General features: G+C 45.8%; 1 protein-coding gene across 3 annotated transcripts in view; it reads left to right on the top strand.

The window, feature by feature from the left end:
* Positions 1-19,207, top strand: part of Pknox2 (PBX/knotted 1 homeobox 2) — a 264,526-nt gene that overhangs the window by 215,205 nt on the left and 30,114 nt on the right. For all 3 annotated transcript variants that reach the window (XM_051156177.1, XM_051156176.1, XM_051156178.1), the window contains 2 exons: positions 5,205-5,376; positions 17,876-18,064. In XM_051156177.1, coding sequence (XP_051012134.1) covers positions 5,205-5,376; positions 17,876-18,064 — 361 coding nt within the window. The remainder of the gene's footprint in view (positions 1-5,204; positions 5,377-17,875; positions 18,065-19,207) is intronic.

Below are 19,207 nucleotides of genomic sequence, written 5' to 3'. Positions count from 1 at the left end.
TTTCCCATATCCCTGGGAACAGCAGTCCCACACGGGGCCCTCTTGACCAGGCTATTTGGGTGATGTAGAAAACACGAAGGCAGAAGTGTCAGAAGTAATTAAACCAAACGATGACTTAAACCCCTGTAGAAATCAACACATCCGGTTTAATCACCTTCTTAAGCTAGCACAAGGCTGCAATTCTATGGAGAGCACTTCTTTATTTCTTCGGATCGTTAACAGGAACTGCATACCTTGAGTTTGATTTTAGCGCAGATGCTCCTGGGGAGAGGTGATGAGGGTAGGGGTGGGGCTTGGGGGGGTGGCTCAGAAAAGAGAAAAGAAATAATAAAATGTTATTTGAGATCATCCCTTCTTCCCCTCTGCCTGCCTGAGACTAGCCTGTCTCTCCCACCCTCCTGCCTGCCTCTGTCCGTGCTCCCAGCACCCAGGCGGAGAGAGGCACAGTGCTGAATGTGCTAAATTAGGCCATTAGAGAAATTCATTTCTCTTTATTAGTCTGTGTCAAATCCTTTTTATTAGTGGCTGGAAACGACCTCTCTTCTGCAGTAAAATGTCATGCCAGTTCACTCCTTTTATTTGTTCTGCACCGACGAGGCTCAAACTCTCACTGAATTAGTGCAGCGAGATTTATTTCCTCCAAATTTTGAACGGCTTAAGAGAGATTGGGGTGGCGGGGGTGGTCAGGAGGGAGGTGGCCTGTGGGGAACAGAGTTGGGAAGGAATGGAGAGGGAGAAGGTGAGCTCCTGTGGAGGTCAAATGTCCTCTGCTCTTTGGAAATAAAATCTAATGACCATCTCTCACACCTTGTTCGTCTTCTGGACCCTGGGGACTAAGTTCCCACACTGCTGCTTCAAGCTTCCAAAGGATGTTGATCCACAGCCAAATGGGCCTGGGCAGCTGGGAGGAGGGCTCCTTAAAGCCCATGTTTTTGAGCTGGGCATGTAGCTCATTAATAAAGCACTGATCTGCTATGCATGAGACCCCGAGTTTGGTCACCAGCACTAAAAAAAAAAAAAATTCTAGCTGGAAAAACTAATGTGCTGGAACCAAGGTTCTGTTTATGAGAAATTCTTTCCCCTACTCCATCCCAGGGCCATTTTCATCCCAGGCTATTTAGGTCAGGTCCCATGGACCCTTCCATATTTACGCTGACCGCGAGCAGAAGCTGCTGCAGAGTACCCCTCAACGGAGCCCAGTGGGGGCCATGGCCTCTCCTCCACTTACACAAGGATCAGGAAGAGAAGCTTAGAAAATACAAGGTCAGATTTTTAGGCAGGCAAATGCAGATGGGACAGGAGCTCATCTGTAACCACTCCGGGGACAGGCTTAGGGAAGCCCAAGGCGGCCCTGAAGCCCATCAGGGTCACTGGTTACTTAGAGGTAATGTAGTCTTAGCTGTCTCCACGCAAGTAGGGGACTAAGTTAGCGCCCTGAGTGATCTAGGAGAGTGTGTGGGGTCCGCGCATCACCCCCACTGGCCTGGCGTGGTTCCCAAGGATAGGCTCCTGTGTCCGCAGGATGAAGCATTCACAGGAGCCAGGGGAGGCTGAGATAGAGAAGAGAGGCTTGGGGTGCTGACAGTGCTGCTTAACTGCCCAGCGCTCAGCCCAGGTAGGGAACAGGAGCCAGGATGATCCCATGGAGTCTATCCTGAACATAAGGCAACACAAAAACGCATAGGAAGTACCAAAATGTGGGCCAACAAGATGGCTCAGTAAGTTAAGGCATTTACTGCCAAGCCTGGCCACCTGAGTTCAGTTCCCAGGCTTCCACATAGTAGATGGAGAATGCTCTGCATGTTGTCCTTTGACCTCCATCTATGCGGTCTGGCGTGTGCACACACCCAATAAATAAACAAATGACCAAATAAATAAGTAAACTAACAAATGTAATGAAAGATGGAAAGCATATACTCCCAAAGGAAACAAAAGAGACCTAGACATGCCTTTCCCCACCCCCACCCCCATCCCCACATCCATTCTAAGGAGACCTGACACCAGCAAGTGGAAGGTTTATGATACAGATCCACTCAGTGGCTCTGCAGAGGACGGGTTTGTACTTCCCCAATGTGTTTGACAACGCCTCCTGCCTCACCCTCACCCCTGCAGACCTGCCTTGGGCCCACTAAGTACCTCATAACCTGACTCCCCTCCACTCTTCCCCTGCCTGCCTCTCACACTATCACGCTTAGCTGTGTCAGCCACCTCAGAGTGCCTTGCTTTCTCTCTCCCCCCCCCCCACCCCCCTTGCTGGTAACACCTCTCCTCAGCTTTTCTGCACGGCTGCCCCTCCGTCATTCTAGGCTTAACTTAAATGTCACCTCCTCAGAGAGGCCCTCCCTGACCATTCTAAGAAAAGCTGCTTGCTCCTCCCTGCAGAGGCAAGAGTGGGAGTAGAGGAAACCTCTTCCCCTCAGTATGCCTGGAGCTGGAGCCCTGACTCTCACCAAGCCCCACCCACCCATCCCACATGTTACTCATGCCGTGGACACAGAAAACACAACTCTGCACACACATTACATACGGATAAACCACACACTAGACTCGTGGCATACAAAACGCATCCCCCAGTTGCATGTACACAGCCCTAGGTGTACATGCACTGCATAAACCCAACATCTCATTGCACACATAGTGAAATAAACACGCTGGCATAGGACAAACACTTGCTCTATGGAGAGCTTGCACTCAACTCCAGACACACACACACACACACACACACACACACACACACACACACACACACACCTCTCTATCTGGTTGGCAGCTGCCCACCCTCCCTCCAGCCAGTAAGGAAGGAATGTGCAGTGACCGCACGGCTGCTGTGGGTTGGGGCACGGGCTGCACCCCCACCACCTGGCACGATGCTTCGGATTATTAGTTCCTGGTAATTTAGTGCCCTTGTACAGAGTCGATTTGTGCCTTTCATTCCTAATTGATCTAGTGGCTGTTTAAATGGCAGCAGGCATCTGTTGAGAGTAGGAAGGTTCATAAGGCGCAATAATTCATAACACCGTCTGGAATTTGCCTTTCATGGCCCTCAGCTAAACCACTGCAGGGCTCTGCTTAAATTACAGCCACTGAGGCTTTCTTTGGTATTCCACTCAGGGCCAGGAGAATCTTGCATTAAACTGGGATCAGGTTAGATTAGACTATAATATGCTGCAGTATTGGAGGCTGCAAATGAAGACTTATACTGGAATTTAACCCCTTCACCTGATGTTCTCTTTGTCTTCGGCTGGGCAGCTAAATTCGCCCATTGTGTTTCCCTGTCAGCACTTTACTGGGTACAACAGAGCTGCTGGCAATTCTGGGATGGCACAAGAGGAAGCCTTAAATATTGGCCCTCTTCCTTGCCTGCACTAAGCCCAGCACACAGCCTTGGGGCCCAGTAGTTTATGCATCAGCTCGCTAAACAAGGGTCAGCTGGTCCTGCACTTAAGTGGAAAGACCTAGGCAGGGTGAGTGTGCGTTCATGAGGCTAAGCTCTCCCAGTCTGCTTCTGCCCAGAACTGTTAGGATTCTGCGGTAGGGCAGACATCAGGGCTTCCCCCAGTGCACTGATGGATGCTGAACATACAGTCCTGGCTCAATGCTTTCAGTGCACCCACTTGGGGAGGGAGCAATGACTATTCTCCTTTTGGGGGCTTACTATAGTTCAATATGGTGGCCGTTAAGCCACACGTGACCATTTAAATTTGAGTTAACTAAAATTCAATAAAATGAAAGATTCGCTATCTTAGTTGCACTGGCCATCTTTCAAGTATTCATTGGCCTCAAGTGGCTAGTGGCTCTGTGTTGGGTGGTGCAAACTGCAGAACATTTGCATCACTTGCAGAAAGTTCTGTTGGACAATGCTAGCCAAAGCATCGCTGTGGCAGAAGACCAACAGCCAGATCCAGCACTTGCTCCTCTTCCTCTCCCATGAGACAGTGCTGCATAGAAAAGAAAGAAGCAGATGCTGAGGACCCAGACCAGGGTGTGTGGATGCTTTCTTGGAAGAACAAGGGAAGGGATTGGGGCTCTCTCCATTCCAGAGTCAACAGCCCAGGCAAACACGGGAGTGTGTGCTGCAAAAAATAAGTGTGATGTGTGCTTATGTGTGCAAATAAGCATGCAAACATACAACATCCATGTTCAACAAATGTTTGTGAAGATTCACTCGATACTCAATAGTGGATAGATAGGTTTAGTTGCTGATTAAAGTCTGGGTGGGTAGCCAGATAATAAAACAAAAACTTGGAGATTTGGGCGAGAGGTATGGAAACAGTGGGTGGTCAGGGAAGTTCCCAAGTGATGGTGACCCACAGACCCATTTGGTTCAGTATTTATGTTCATGCAGTCATGTCTTAGAAGCACACACACACACACACACACACACACACACACACACACACACACATACACACACACATCCTACACCGCGCACACACACAATTTATTCATTGATTGCATCACTAGCTCTTTTTTAAGTGCCTCCTATGGCTATACATGGCAAGATTTTTGGATATGGCAATTACTTACCCAGAGGCTATCCTGGAGAAAAACATATAATGATGTCATTTAATTACAACTGTGCTAAGGATTCCATGATGGAAGCGCAGAGAGATGTTAGAAATGCAACTGGAATATTCGACAAAAATCAATTCTGCCAACAGACCTAGGCATATGTGGGTGAGTTTTGGGGTTCATATGTTTCACCCTATGTTTAATTGCAATCACACAAGTGTTTATACACATCTGTTGCCTTCATCTGGCTTTAAATTGTGTGTGTGTGTGTGTGTGTGTGTGTGTGTGTGTGTGTGTGTGTGTGTTGTTTCTATAATGGGCATACGCAAGATAAAGTACCTAGATGGCACTATGGATCTTAGCTTGCACATCACCTGGATAGCTCCCACACTTCCTTCCTGAACTCATGTTGAGTCTAAAATGAACATCAGCCTCTTTGAAGAGTTATGACCTCTCCAAGCAGTGTATCTGGCCAAAGGGAGCCCTCTAAGGTCCCACGAGTGGGTCCTCCATGCCAAGGAAAAAAATGTTGCCACCTTGGCAGACCCTGGGGACTGGGGACAATCTCAAGGAATTGAACCCTGGGGGAAGAAGTGCTAGAACTGCTGGAAAGGGAGCCTGGTGGCTTCTTAGCCCCAGAAGCAGCCTGGTCTCTGTGTGCGCGTGTGTGAGCTCTTGATGTCCCCCCACAGGCACCCTCTTTTCCCGCTCCTGACGCTGCTGTTTGAGAAATGTGAACAGGCCACCCAGGGCTCTGAGTGCATCACCTCCGCCAGCTTTGATGTGGACATCGAGAACTTTGTCCACCAGCAGGAGCAGGAACACAAACCCTTCTTCAGCGACGACCCTGAACTGGACAATCTGGTAAACGCCCTCTACCCTACATTCTGACTCGAGTCTTCCTGCCCTGACCCCATCCCAAGTGTCCTAAAAGTGTTCCTCTCATTAATCAATTCCACAGTAAGCTTTGAGCGTCCACTATGGAACAGGCCCTATGTATACTATTTCGTAGTTGAGAGCCTAGTATTTTTTTTTTTTTTAACCAAGATTCTAGCTGTAGGCTTTGCTGCTAGAGTTTTTTCTGCCTCTACCTCTGGTGGCACCAGCACCTGCCCTCCTGCTACCTTACAGTCCAAACAAGTGAAGAAGAGGGAGTGGCAGCGAGGATGCCAATGGTAGCTATTCTGAGTCTGCAGGAAGAGCTGGCGGCTGCGTGCTGCCGTGGCTAGCAATGGAGGCAGATGTGTGACGGTCATTGGCATGTGTAAGCATGTCAATACAGAGAAAGATCTGGTCCTGCTAGAAGATTTAACAGAGCTTCTGCCCTCTGATTAGACACAGTAGATCATGCCTCCTCCTAATAGTTTGCCACTCAGATAAGCACTGCATCCTCTAAAATGCAAGCAAGCTCCTGGGCTGCACTATGGAACTGTGATGTGTAGATTCAAAGGGATGCCTGTGAATCTACATATTATATTTCCAAGGCAACTGCCAGGTTGAAGGGCATCTGAAATCCTCTTCTAGCCAGGGAGTTCCACGGAAGGAGGGTGTTGGAGAGGCCACTGTACTTGGCCAGCATGCTGAGTAGTCTCCTGGAATTATTACCCTGAGGGCCCGGTTACCACAGTGAATTTGGAAATTCTGCAAAGCTTGCCCCCAAAACACCCAATGAGCAGTGGCAGTGCCCCTAACCTCTTCAGCCCCAAGTTTAGCTGATTTCTGCTCCCCAAAAGAGAACAGAATTAGGGGAGTAAACATAACTACAGAAAGAAAATATAACTACATGTTCTCATACATGCGTGCACACACCTGCATGAATACATACGTGTATGCAGACACACATATTCAGTGTATCTATGGAGCCCATGAGTGACCGGTGTTGTTCTGGGCTGAAAATGATTTGCACCGCTGCCTCTCTTGGTGTTCAGTGCAGGGCTTTGTGGCATTAGCAATAGGAAAACCTACCCTAGCCTGGAATTTTGTGGCGTAGCTCTGATTTAAGAACAGGAGCAGGCCTCAGACATGAGAGAAACTACGTATTGGCTGCCAGGAATATTACTGGAAGCACTGCCTATCTCTGGCCCTCCCTCTTCCCTAGCAGGCCTTGAACCCCGGATGCAGTCGCTACAATCCCCCAGAAAACTTCCACTGTGTTGGTCGTCGGGCTGGTTGGTGACTGAGGGCTAGGCTGACTTAGTCCTGCCCTGCTCTTCAGCTAGTCAGAATCAGAAGAGTCTGCAATTGGAAAAGAAATCCTCAAAATCTGGCCTCGGGCAGCTATGGAGTCAGGACAGTTCTTTCTAAAAGTTGGTCTACTCTTGGGGACAGGTCCCATTGCGCACATAATGAGCCTCACATCACCATTTATTGTCTGTATCATCTTGATGACTGAACCCCTTTGGAGCTCAGTTTACTCATCTATACAGCTAACTGCACCTATCTCATGTGACTTAAATAAATTAATGGGATGGCTCATACACTTGGCCTTTAAAAATGCTCTGCATCTGAAAATTACTCTCAGTGTCGTACAATGGTCTAAGCCCAACCTCACCTCCTGGCTGTCAAAGACACTCGCAGGTTCGTCAGGAGCCTGAAACTTTTGGGGTAGAGTAGGGTAATCCAACAGTGCCCTTTGCCTTTGGTTCCTAGCCCTATATCAAAAGGAGGAGACTCAGGGGCCAAGCGCAGGAGCCATCATTAGGACAAAAATCATGTCACCAGCGCAGCCGAGATGCACATAATTAGAAATTAGAAAAAGGTCAGATCCCGTTATTACCAGCTCAATCAGCTGCCGAGTGCCACAGCCAGTTAATTTGGCATCTGTATTTTTTACAACCCCGCACACGTAGCCCAACGGACTGTAACTCTTTCTCCGGACAGATATACTGCGCAGCCGAGCAGGGACATAAAATGAGGGACCCCAAGCAAATGAGCTGAGCTAATTGAGAGATTTATTTTTTATATATGTGTGTGTGAGGGCAGCTTTTCTTTGCCCTTGAATATTGACTTTCATAGATGGGATTGTCAGGAGGGCACTTGGGTCCCCCAACTCTTTGCCCATCAGAAGATCCTCTCCGAACACCCTCCTTCCAGCCTCTCCCTGACTCTCTCCTACTTTCTCCCACCTCTTGGACGGCCCCTAACTGTTCTTCCTTCCTCCTCGTAGCTCTTTGCCTGTCGCACCCTCCCGTGCTCCTCCCAGAGCCGCTTTTCCAGACAAATCTCCATGGAAACAGCTGAGTCAGCTCTCCCAGAGCCGCCCCAAATATCCGAGAGGATCCCAGTTATAGATTTCTGGGGGAGGGGAGTCCGTGAGCTCGCTGCTCCACAGCGCCTCTACTGGGAGGAAACGTAATTACAAAAAGGTTGGGGTTAAAACCCAGCCTTAGACAGGCGTTCACTGCCACCGCCTTTCACACGCAGCAATCTTCGTATCCACACAAGAGCCCAGCTCTTTGGCTCCTGACTTTGTGGGCCTCCCACTGGCACTCCACCTCTCCATGGTGACAGTATAACCCTCACTCGCAAGTAGAGAATGACACCAGTATAGCCCCAACTAGGACTTTCCTGTGTCCATTTCCATGCCACAGGGGCACCTTTCTTTCTACTGTCAGGTGCCTGGTGTCGAATCCCTGGTGAGCCCTCCGGGATCTGCTACAATTCCTGCGCCAGGCCCTTTCTTTACCTGGCCTGCAGATCCGATCCCCTCAGCAGCCTCTGACTGGCACTTGGTAAAGTTTGTAAAATTTGCAAGTTCCCCAAACCCCTTTGAAAGGTAAAAGCTTTTTGTTTTATAAAATCTGATTTACGGGCCCCCGGTGCAAGGCCAAGGTTTTATATATTATGCAAGATTTCAAACTAAGGCTGTAAAACGTACGGTTTCAGTTTCATGCATGGAATTTTTTTATGTGTAAATTTTTTAACATTTATGGGGCACGTTTTAATGAGACTCTGGTGTGGCTCCAGGGACAGATTATAGCTGCCTGACCGCAAAGCCAGTTCCAAAATGGGGCCTTCCAGGCCCCTGGGCCTACTCTGAAGAGGGAGGCCTGGAGGCCAGAGGCTAGGAGTGAGGAGTCAGATGAAGGAGGCAGCCCAGAGCTGCAGGCCCGCAGAGACCTCGGCCAACCCTGATTTGAGAGTTACTCACCTCAGCCTCCAGTCCAGGCTCTTTGCCTAGAAAGGTACTGAAAACCTCACAGACACTGGGAAAAGGGAAGGAAATCAATGATAATAATAATTAACATTTATAGACCACTTACAGGTACCAGGTGCTATTCTAAATTATTTGTATCTATTATTTTATTTAAAACTCACAAAGTTTAATATTAATATTAATAATATTATGCCCATTTTGCTGGAGGCATTTAGTTCAGAACACTCTCTTCTCCCTCAGTCTTTCTCAGTCTCTCTGCCCCTGTCTCTGTATGTGATGTGTGATGTGTGTATGTGTGTGTGTGTGTGTGTGTGTGTAAGGCTTTCTCTCTGGTAGCCTGGAGCTCATCAATTCTGCTACACTGGCTATCTAAGAAGTCCCAGCGACCCTCTGTCTCTGACCTCCCAGCCCTGGGATTACAAGTGTAGGAAACCACATCCATCATTTTTATGTGAGTGCTGAGGATAGAACTCAAGTCCTAATACTTGTACAGCAAGCACTTTACCAACTGAGCTGCCTCCCGGCCCTGTAGTACTCATCTTAAGAAGTGAAATAGCACACAGGATTATGCTACTATGGACAAAATAGAAAAGAGAACTGAAATGCAGCTCCAACTCTAAACTATCTCACACACACACACACACACACACACACACACACACACACACACACTTCACTGAGTCCTCAGCACAGCTGAGAGACACTTTTTTATTTATTTTCTGCTGGAAGTCAAATGTAGGGCCTTGCATGTGCTGGGCAAGTCGTCTGCTACTGAGCTCCACCCCAAGATCAGTGAATCACTATTGCCTTATTTTGCAGCTGTGCAACTAAGACACAGAGATTACAAATGGCTCAAGGCCTCAAGTAGGGAGATGGAAGCCTCTCAGCATCCAAAACCATCTCCTTGAGTTCCCCACTTGTCTTCTCAGAGCCTTACACAGCAGGGAGCTGTTATCCCCATACAGTAGAGAGAGAAATCAAGGACCATGTATCCTGTACCCAAGAAGTTACACAATTGGGCTCGAAGAAAGTCTGTCTAACTAGAGAAGCTCGGCCTGTATCCTCCAGCCCCTCACCACTTCTCCAAATTCTGAAGCCATCCAAGTGGAAGTGCCAGTCCTTGTCGCAGAAGTGACTTAACTTGCCATGCGTGACAGTTTCCAAAAAATATCCATTTGTCTGGCAGTCCTCCAGCCTGTCATTCACCCTTCTTCCAGGGTCCCCTTTTTAATTCTAGTGACTCTGCACTCCCAACTGGCTAAGCTAAGCTGGAGCACAGGCGGGAAAACTTCCTCACTAGAGTTTAGCTTTTGCTGCTCCAGTGACCCACAGGAAATATCAGCTCACAATTTAGGAATGTGGGTTTACAAACCCCTTCTCCCCTACTTGAGCATCTACCTTCCCCGCTTTGCAAAAGGAGAAAGTGGAAGGAGCTTGCCCCCAAGGCAAGGAACGGAGCAGGCTATCTGCTCTCCGAGCTTCTGTTCCCTTATCTTCAGCAGAGTGGTAGATAATCTTGCCCGTCTCATCCCTGAGGTGAAGAGACTCACATAAGATAACGGAGAGAGAAGCCTTTTGCAAATTGTAAACTGCTGTGTTTACAGATGTTTTGAGAGACAAGAGTCACTATCGTCAAAAGAAGAGGCCGAGACCTACAAGAGAGGCAGCAACTTAGGAAAGCACGTGAAGCTGTGTGTGGCGGTTGTGCAGGCATCAGGACAAGGACTTGACATTTTTACACGTCTACGATACATGCCAACAACACATTTACAAATACAATCTTACTCAGTGTTCACATCGGTTTTAAAGTGAAGGTACTATTATCATAAATTGCATAGATAAAGTTTAAGCCACTTCTCCAAAATGCCCAGGTAACAAATAATAAATTCAGGACACCACAGCATGTTGCTTTACAGGAAATAAGTTGTCCCTGTCTTGGGTACTTTTCTGGGACTGTAGGATACATGAAAATGCCTGACACTACATGGCTACATCCTGCTTTGCTGTTTTGAAAGAGCCATTTTTGAAGAAGGCAGGATCTTTATCTTGAAATAGAAAGGGGAGAGAGAAGTTGAAAGAATAAAGCCTGGAAAACTGGAAATAAAAACACATTTATCACATGTGCTGGTGGTATTAGATTAAGCAGCATTCCGGATGGAGAGATGGCTCAGAGGTTAAGAGCAATCACTGCTCTTCTAGAGGACTTGAGTTCGGTTCCCAGCACCCATATTGGGCAGCTCACAGCCACCTGTAATTCTAGTTCCAGGGGATCCATCACTCTCTTTTGGTCTCTGTGGCCACCTGCACTTACATGTTCAAGCTCTCACACTGACACACACATATACACATAATAAAAAATAAGCCGGGCATGGTGGTGCACACCTTTAATCCCAGCATTTGGAAGGCAGATCGCTGTGAGTCGAGACCAGCCTGGTCTACAAATCGGGTCCAGGACAGTAAAGACTACACAGAGAAACCTTGTCTTGACAAAACAAAAAAACAAAAAACAAAAATAAAGTAAAATCTTTTAAAACATAAATTAAATAAAGCATTGTTAAAGTGCTGAAGGATTTGGAGTAAATTTCTATGATCCAGATAATTTAGGAAAAAAACTCATTTAATAAATCAGCATTTTATTCTCACTTAGAAACAGAACAACAAAATTAGAGACATAGGATGGACTCACTACAAATATAAAAAGACCCCCAGGATTTACTCTTTCACTCACTAGCTGAATATAGGGTAGCCATAGGAAAGCTAGTGGAGTATGAGAAATTATTCAAAGAAGGCTGTTTTGTTTTGTTTTGTAATATGTATGTTGCCTTTGGGAATTAGAGGCGGGAGGATCAGAAGTTAAAGATCATCTTGGCTACATCGGGAGTTCCAGGCCACCCTGGGCTATGTAAGACTCTGTCTCAACAAAACCAGGAGAAAAAAAAAAAAGAAGAAGAAGAAGAAAGAAGAAAGAGAAAGAAAATGTACTTGGCTCTTCATGATTTACAAAGTATTTTCACATTATTACCCGTTGGCCCTTAATAAATCTTGTGAGTTAGAAATGTTCCTTGTTTCTGTGTTACAAATCAGGAGACTGAGGCTCAGAAAAAACCCTGAAGCTGACCACTGGCATGCAAAGAGCAAGCAGTAGGTCTGGCCTCACTTCCGGGTTGTGTGGCACTGAACTCCATAGGCTTTCTACCTTGCACGCGGCAGTGTCCCCCACCCCCGCCCCACTCAGGCACAGCACTGCACATCTATTTCTCTAATATTGAAGAGGTCCTACATATTCATTGCCTCCGAGAACCATTATGATTTACTCTGCCTTCTTAAATCTTTAAACCAATTCTATTAGCCCATAAAATAGTAATCCTTCATCTGTGCTTTATCAGACCCCAGGATATGACTTCTTTTGGCCCCTGAACACCAGAACTAGTTAAAACACATTGTGCATACACTGCATTTGAGCTAAAAATTTAGGATCTATTTTACTTTGTTTAGTTTATCTGTAGTTTTTTTTTTCCCCATTTTGCATAATAAGTAAATATTGATCGCATACTTAAATGAGTGAAGGTATTTGTTTTGAGGGAGGTGTGACATATGTATAAATTTATACATGTGTGTGTATGTGTGTGTTTATTCATAACAGTATTTTAAAATAGAATGTTGGCTTTTAGAGGCAGAACATGTCTAGGGACACAGCTCAGTGATAGATCATTTGTCTACCATGTGATAGGCCATGATTCTATACCCTGCACTTCCTCCTCCAAAAGTTAATAAGATGGGATAGCCTTTCTAATGAGAGATGAGAGTAAGAAGAAAAGGGGGGAAAAAAGAAAGGAGAGGGAAAAAAATGAATGAAGGATGGGAAGAGAAAGGGACGAAAGGAAAGAGAAACAGCATTAGAATTAGTTTCGTTTCAACAAAAACAATTGAGCAATGTATGCGCGTCAGCTGACTTGTCCCGTGTACAGATAAACTTAAATGAAGACAGTTGCATTGATGGAGGCACTAGATGTCCTTGGTGTTACAGAAGGCTGAGCAAGCCCTTTACGAAAGGCCAGAGAGATCTGAGTCCTGCGTGAGGGAGAACTTCTTAATCAGCACATTAAAAGAACGTGGTCTAAGACAATGAGGTCGTCTCCCAGTGGCAGGGATGGCCTAAAAGCAAAGCTGCAGCCACAAGCCCCCTGGTGTGTCTGCACAGTCCCCTCATCTCGCAGGCCTCCACCTACCCCCCCAAACCACACACCCTTTATGCTACCATTGTTTCGGTTTTGTTCTTTAACCTACCTGAATCTGGAGAGACCATAGAAGGGTAAAGCAATTTGGTCTCGGGGATAAGGCAGTGAGGCTTCATATTGCCCACCAGCTGTGTGACCTTGGGATGAAAAATTGTCTGTGGGCTTCATTTTTTTTTTTTTTCCCAACTACAAAATGTGGGCAATAAGAGTACTTGCCTCCAGAGGAGGTTATCTGGAATAAATAAGACAAAGCATAGAGTGGGCTTAACCCAGGGCCAGAGATACAATAAGAAATATTTCAGTGTAACTATCAATCCATCCACAAGTGTCTGCTCACACCTCATACTGTGCTGATTATTCTAATAGGCATAAGTTAAGACCTTCCAGGCTGAAGCCAGGCAGGAAATGTAGACAAGAACAAGTCTTCCTCAAGTTCCTCTTGGTCAAAACTACTTAAGTTAACATCACCACTCCCCTCTAACTTGGTTTGTCACTCTCAGCCTCATGGAGGTGGCATCCATAGGATGAGACTTTGTGTCAGGGCCCTGTGTAAAGCTTCTGTCTGTGACCTTTAATTCCTATTTGGTACTCCAGAAAAACCCGTGTGTGTGTGTGTGTGTGTGTGTGTGTGTGTGTGTTTTCATGTGTATTGTACATAAGTGTACGTGCATATAAAGGCCCGAGGACAACCTCAGGAGTCACTTGGAAGGTGTCTGTCTGTCTTGAGACAGGATGTCTCATTGTCCTGAAGCTTGCCCATTCAGCCGATTTGGCTGGCCAGCCGTCTGAGGGCTTCTCCTGTTTCTGTCCCCCTATCACTGACTGTTAATACTAAGACTACCCAGCACACCCAGCTTTGAAACTGTGACCAGGAGATCAAACCCCGTGCAGCAAGAGCTTTAGCGACAGAGCTATCACCTCAGGCCTCTTCTGTCACTTTGTATTGTCTGAGTTTGTCCCTAGGCATCATAATGCTACCAAAGACTGGGAGGCTGGCATTAGAATCTCCCACACATTGCCCTAGTCAGCACATCTGCAGATGTGGAAAGGCAGTAACCCCATCTGCATTTGTCCTTTTATTTTGGCATATTTATAAATTTATACGCAATTGTAAGAATTAGTATGAGAGACCCCAATTCTCTCCTGGTATAACTAGAGCACAATTTCAGAGGCGGGAGCGACCTACCAACCTTATCCAGAGTTTGCCAGCTTTATACGCATTCACTTGTATGTACATATGTGTGTGCTAAGTTCTATTCGAATTTGTTGCATTTAGATTCATGTAAACATATTATAGTCAAGGCACACAACAGTTCTTCCCTCTTTCCTTCACCTTATCAGCAACTGCTAATCTGTTCTGTCTCTGTTTTTGTCATTTCAAGGATGTCCTGCAAATGGCAGTGGGGTATTAGTATATATCCTTTTAAGACTGTTTTTTTCCCTTGTAGCATAATTCCCTGTGATATAACCAGGTTGCTGAGTGTATTAATAGTTCATTCCTTTTTATTGCCAAGTTGTAGTCTGTGATATAGATGTACCATAGTTCATTCATTCATCTGTTTCTAGTTTGAGGTCACTTGATATAAAGCCGCCATGAACATCTAGTTGTTCATGTATAGGTGTGTGTGTGTGTGTGTGTGTGTGTGTGTGTGTGTGTGTGTGTGTTGTGTGTACATTTTTATTTCTCTGGAATAAATGCCCACAAGATGCTGGGTCATGTGACAAGTACCTGTTTGGTTTGGGTGGGGTTTTTTTTGTTGTTGTTTGGTTTTGTTCAATTGTTTTTGAGGCAGTCTCTCTCACTATATAGCCTAGGCTGGACTTGATCTCACAGAGATCTGCCTGCCTCTGCCTCTCAGCTGAGATGTACAACACCCAGAAAGTCTGTTTAATTCTGTAAGGGATTGTCACACTGTTTGCAGTGACCACACTGTCTTACCTTCCCACCAGCAACACGTGGCAATCTAGAGTCCAGTTCTTCTGGCAGTGTTTGATGTCGTTACTTCCTAACTGTAACTAGGCATATGTGTGTGTGTGCAGAGATGCCTCACTGTGGTTTCAATTGGCATCTCCCTAATGGCTAATGACATTGAACATCTTTCCATGTGCTTATTTGCCATCTGTATATCCTCTTCTGTACAAGGTCTGATCACATCTTTTGCCCTTATTCTAATTAACTGCTTGTTATTTTGCTGTTTAGTTTTCTTTACATATTCTATGTACAAGTCCTCTGTCGGATATGTGGTCTGTAAATATTCACTCCCAGTCCACAGTCTTTTCATCTTCTCTGTTGGCGTAGATTTTTTTGTTATATATATATATATATATATATATATATATATATATATGTTTTGTTTTGTTTTTAAGACAGGATTTCTCTATGTATCCCTGGCTACGCTGGAACTCACTATATAGACCAGGCTGGTCTCGAACTCAAAGAGTTCTACCTGCCTCTGCCTAGCCCCCAATCCCACCCCTGCCCAGAGCTGGGATAAAAGATATGCACCACCATGCCTGGCAGGTTCTTTTAAAGAAGAAACATTTTAAAATTTAGCAAGCAAGCCATCTTCCATTTCAATATTATGGTTTTGGTATCAAAATCTAATATTTCTTTGCTAAACCCTACACATCAAGTTTTCTGCTTTCCTTCTTTCTTTTGTTCTCTCTTTTCTTGTTTTGTTTTTCAAGACAAGGTTTCTCTGTGTAGCCCTGGCTGTCCTGGAACTTTCTCTGTAGACCACGCTGGCCTCCAACTCAGAGATCTGCTTACTATTGCCACTGAGTACTGGGCTTAAAGGCATGGGTTATCATGCCTGGGTCCATTTTCTTTTCTTTTCTTTTCTTTTCTTTTTTTTCTAAAAATGTTACAGTTTTTCATCTTATATTTATGCCTACTCCTCCATTGGAATTAATCATCATGTTAGATGTGGAGTTTAAATTAAGGTTTAGGATTTTGTTTGTTTGTTTGTTTGCCTGTTTATAGGTGTTTGGTTATTCTAGCATCGTTTGAACGAGCCCCCGTTGAAAAGCAATTTGCGTTTATTTGTCATGATTCATAACAATATATGTAGATTTTTTTCCTGTCACTCTTGGGAATTCATGCAGAAATGGAAACTACACACTTAGACAATAGTGTTTCTGTTGTGAGCCTCTGTGTGTGTGTGTGTGTGTGTGTGTGTGTGTGTGTGTGTGCGTGTGTGTCTGTGTATGCTTAGGCAAGTGTTGTACTATTGAGTTAGATCCACTTTGTTTTCTAGCCTCATTGTGTAATTTTTTTCCAAATAAAACTGAAAATTTGGATGAACTATAAGTGGCCAGCAACAAGGAACTAGTTAAATAAAGTGCACATATAGACTCATATGTAACAATTGAAAATTATTCTCATCCACTCAGTAATTATTCTGTGTAAATAAGATAATGCTGTGAGCCAATTAGACATCACCCCCTGCTTTCTCTCAGCTCTCAGTCCAGAAGAGAGATAGAGAAAACAAGTATGACACTTACAAAAGCCTATTTGATGAGCTAAGGGAAAAATCAGAAAGCAAAATTCTATGTGTAAGTTTATTGGTGATTGGTTAAAATATATACATGTAGGCCAGCGAGATGGTTCAGCAGGTCAAAGCACTTGCTGCCAAGCCTGACAGATTTGAGCTCAGTCCTGTGGACCTGCACAGTGGAAGGGGAGATCTGATTCTCAGAAGTTGTCCTCTGACCTCCATGTGAGCACCGTGGCACATGTGCACACACAGAAATAAATAAAAGTTTAAAATATATGATGGGAAAACTGAAACTTTTCTTTTAGGTTAATTAGATAAAGACAGTTGTTTTTTCATCCTGTGTTTCCCATACTTTCATTATGTTTTCTTCTTATGACAATAGGAGCAACATGCTGGGTTTGGCAGTACATGCCTGTAACCCTAGTGCCTAGGGAGGTAGAGGCAGGAGAGTTATGAGTTCACGGTCATCCTCAGCTACATAGTGAGTTGGAGACTAGCTTGGGCTACACAAAACTCTTCTTAAAAGCTGATGAAATGGAGCCGGGCAGTGGTGGTGCACGCCTTTAATCCCAGCACTCGGGAGGCAGAGGCAGGTGGATCACTGTGAGTTCGAGGCCAGCCTGGTCTACAAAGTGAGTCCAGGACAGCCAAGGCTACACAGAGAAACCCTGTCTTGATGAACAGAACAAAACAAAACAAAACAAAAATCAAAAAAGCTGATGAAATAATGTAGATGAAACAAGTCCCAATGAAAACAATGACAATAACACAGTAGAAAGCTTCAAATGCAAAGTAGCTCCAAGCCACATTAGGATCAGGGATGTTCATTTGAAGAGGCCCTTGTGCAGTATCCCGAAGGGCATGGAAGGCAGACAGTTGGTACCCAGTGCCCAGCTAAGTCATGCTGGATTATCCAGTCCATCAGCAGGTATCATCAGAGTAAGGCAGCCCATATCACATGAAGCACATGTCTATTCATAAATTTAAGAATAGACAATGTCTGACCTTGGGGACATCTCCAAGAAACTCTAACCTCTGTCTTCCTTGTGTTCACTTAGTACTTCATGATTTATAGTGTGCCATGGTCCTTTCCCATGAGCCCACAGCAAACCTGTAAAGGTGATGGGGAGGATATAATAGCCTCATTTATTAGACACTAAAGGGGCATAGAGAGCTTAGGCAAGTTGCCCAAGGGCACAGAGACAATCCATGGCAGACCTGGAGCTTGAACCTGGACTTCTATTTCTAAAGTCAGTGCTGTTCTCAGACCCACAGCTGCATCCAGAACACCTGTGTTAACAGTTGGCTAAAAACAGGTGACTAACCAACAGGCTCACATGCAGAGTTTAAACCATGTGGGTTGGAAACAGGAGCCACAGCAAGAATGGCTCCCCTCCTCTGCCGGGGGCCTTGATGGGGAGGGAGGGGTGTGTGATATGGACACCTAGGCTTACAGCTCTTCCTCTCCCCAGATGGTGAAGGCAATCCAGGTCCTGCGGATCCACCTGCTGGAGTTGGAGAAAGTCAATGAGCTCTGCAAGGACTTCTGCAACCGTTACATCACCTGCCTCAAAACCAAGATGCACAGTGATAACCTGCTCAGGAATGACCTCGGGGGGCCCTACTCCCCCAACCAGCCCTCCATAAACCTTCACTCACAGGTAACACACAGGGATGGTCCTTATCCCCTCAGCTAGGCATGCAGAAAGGTCTGAGCGTCCCAATGGCCTGGGCAAAGCCATTTGGATCATCAGATCCTTTTACAAGCAGGTCCTCCTCCTCTCCATCAGGCAGCAAAGACCCTTATTTTTATTTGCTTGTTTGTTTGATTGATTGCAGCCTAGGCTGGCCTCAAACTCTTGATCCTGCTGCCTTAACCACCAGACCTAGCTAGCATAGCCCCTTTTACACATAGACTCCCACATGCCAGGATATGAGCATCCTCTGAATGACCATATCTAAGGAAGGCAGTGCCCAAAGAAATCCCTGGCTTCCGACCCTAAGATTTACCAAGACATGGTAAGTAGGGGAACCCTGCTCTATAATGGAGAAAGGACACTTGCCTCGCTAACAGCTGGGAACGATAGGCAGGTCTCCAGGCAGTCTCTTCTGAAGGGCATGAAGTGGGTCTTGGCAATCGTGGAAGAAGGCTCTAGGGGAACTGGTTCTTCCCCCCCAAATTCTTCCCTCCGAGTAGATAAAAGACAGATTCCACAGGACGGCTTCTCACAGCTCATCCTCTACCTGTGTGCTCTCTCTACCTGGTGCTCTGCCCCCCCACAAAGGTTCAAGGCCACTGTAAAAGTCACCTCAACCAAACTCCTTTCAAGATTCCCCTGCCACCTTCATCCTAGGAAATGGTGCCTAGCCTACACTATAGGAAAGAATGGGCATCTCTCTCCAGGACAGAATGTGTTCTCCAAATCTACAAACTCAGAAAGCTACCTGATTATTCCTGTACAGTGCACTTGCTGACATCTGCATAGACTGTAGGCTCCCAACTTCGTTTTCCTGTCACCAAGCTCCTGAAGTCCAGAACACACATACATATGCCCCTGGGAGGCTCACAGTAGCCTCTCCCCTTAGAAACACGTGGATAAGGATACACATTAACTTCCTAAGGGTGAGTAATGGGAGCTACTGTGAAGGCTACCTGAGAGGCTGTGCCATTTTCACTTTAGGTATGTAAGGACTCAGGTTGGCAGAGGCAAGTGGAGGGACACACTTTGCACATTGTGACCCACCCCCCACCTCCACAGGTACACTCTGAATTGCATCATGTTCAGCCCACTGGGGGCAGGGGC

The sequence above is a fragment of the Acomys russatus genome, chromosome 14 (assembly GCF_903995435.1).
Source record: "Acomys russatus chromosome 14, mAcoRus1.1, whole genome shotgun sequence".
Classification (NCBI taxonomy): domain Eukaryota; kingdom Metazoa; phylum Chordata; class Mammalia; order Rodentia; family Muridae; genus Acomys; species Acomys russatus.
This window is presented reverse-complemented; position numbering and strand designations above follow the sequence as displayed.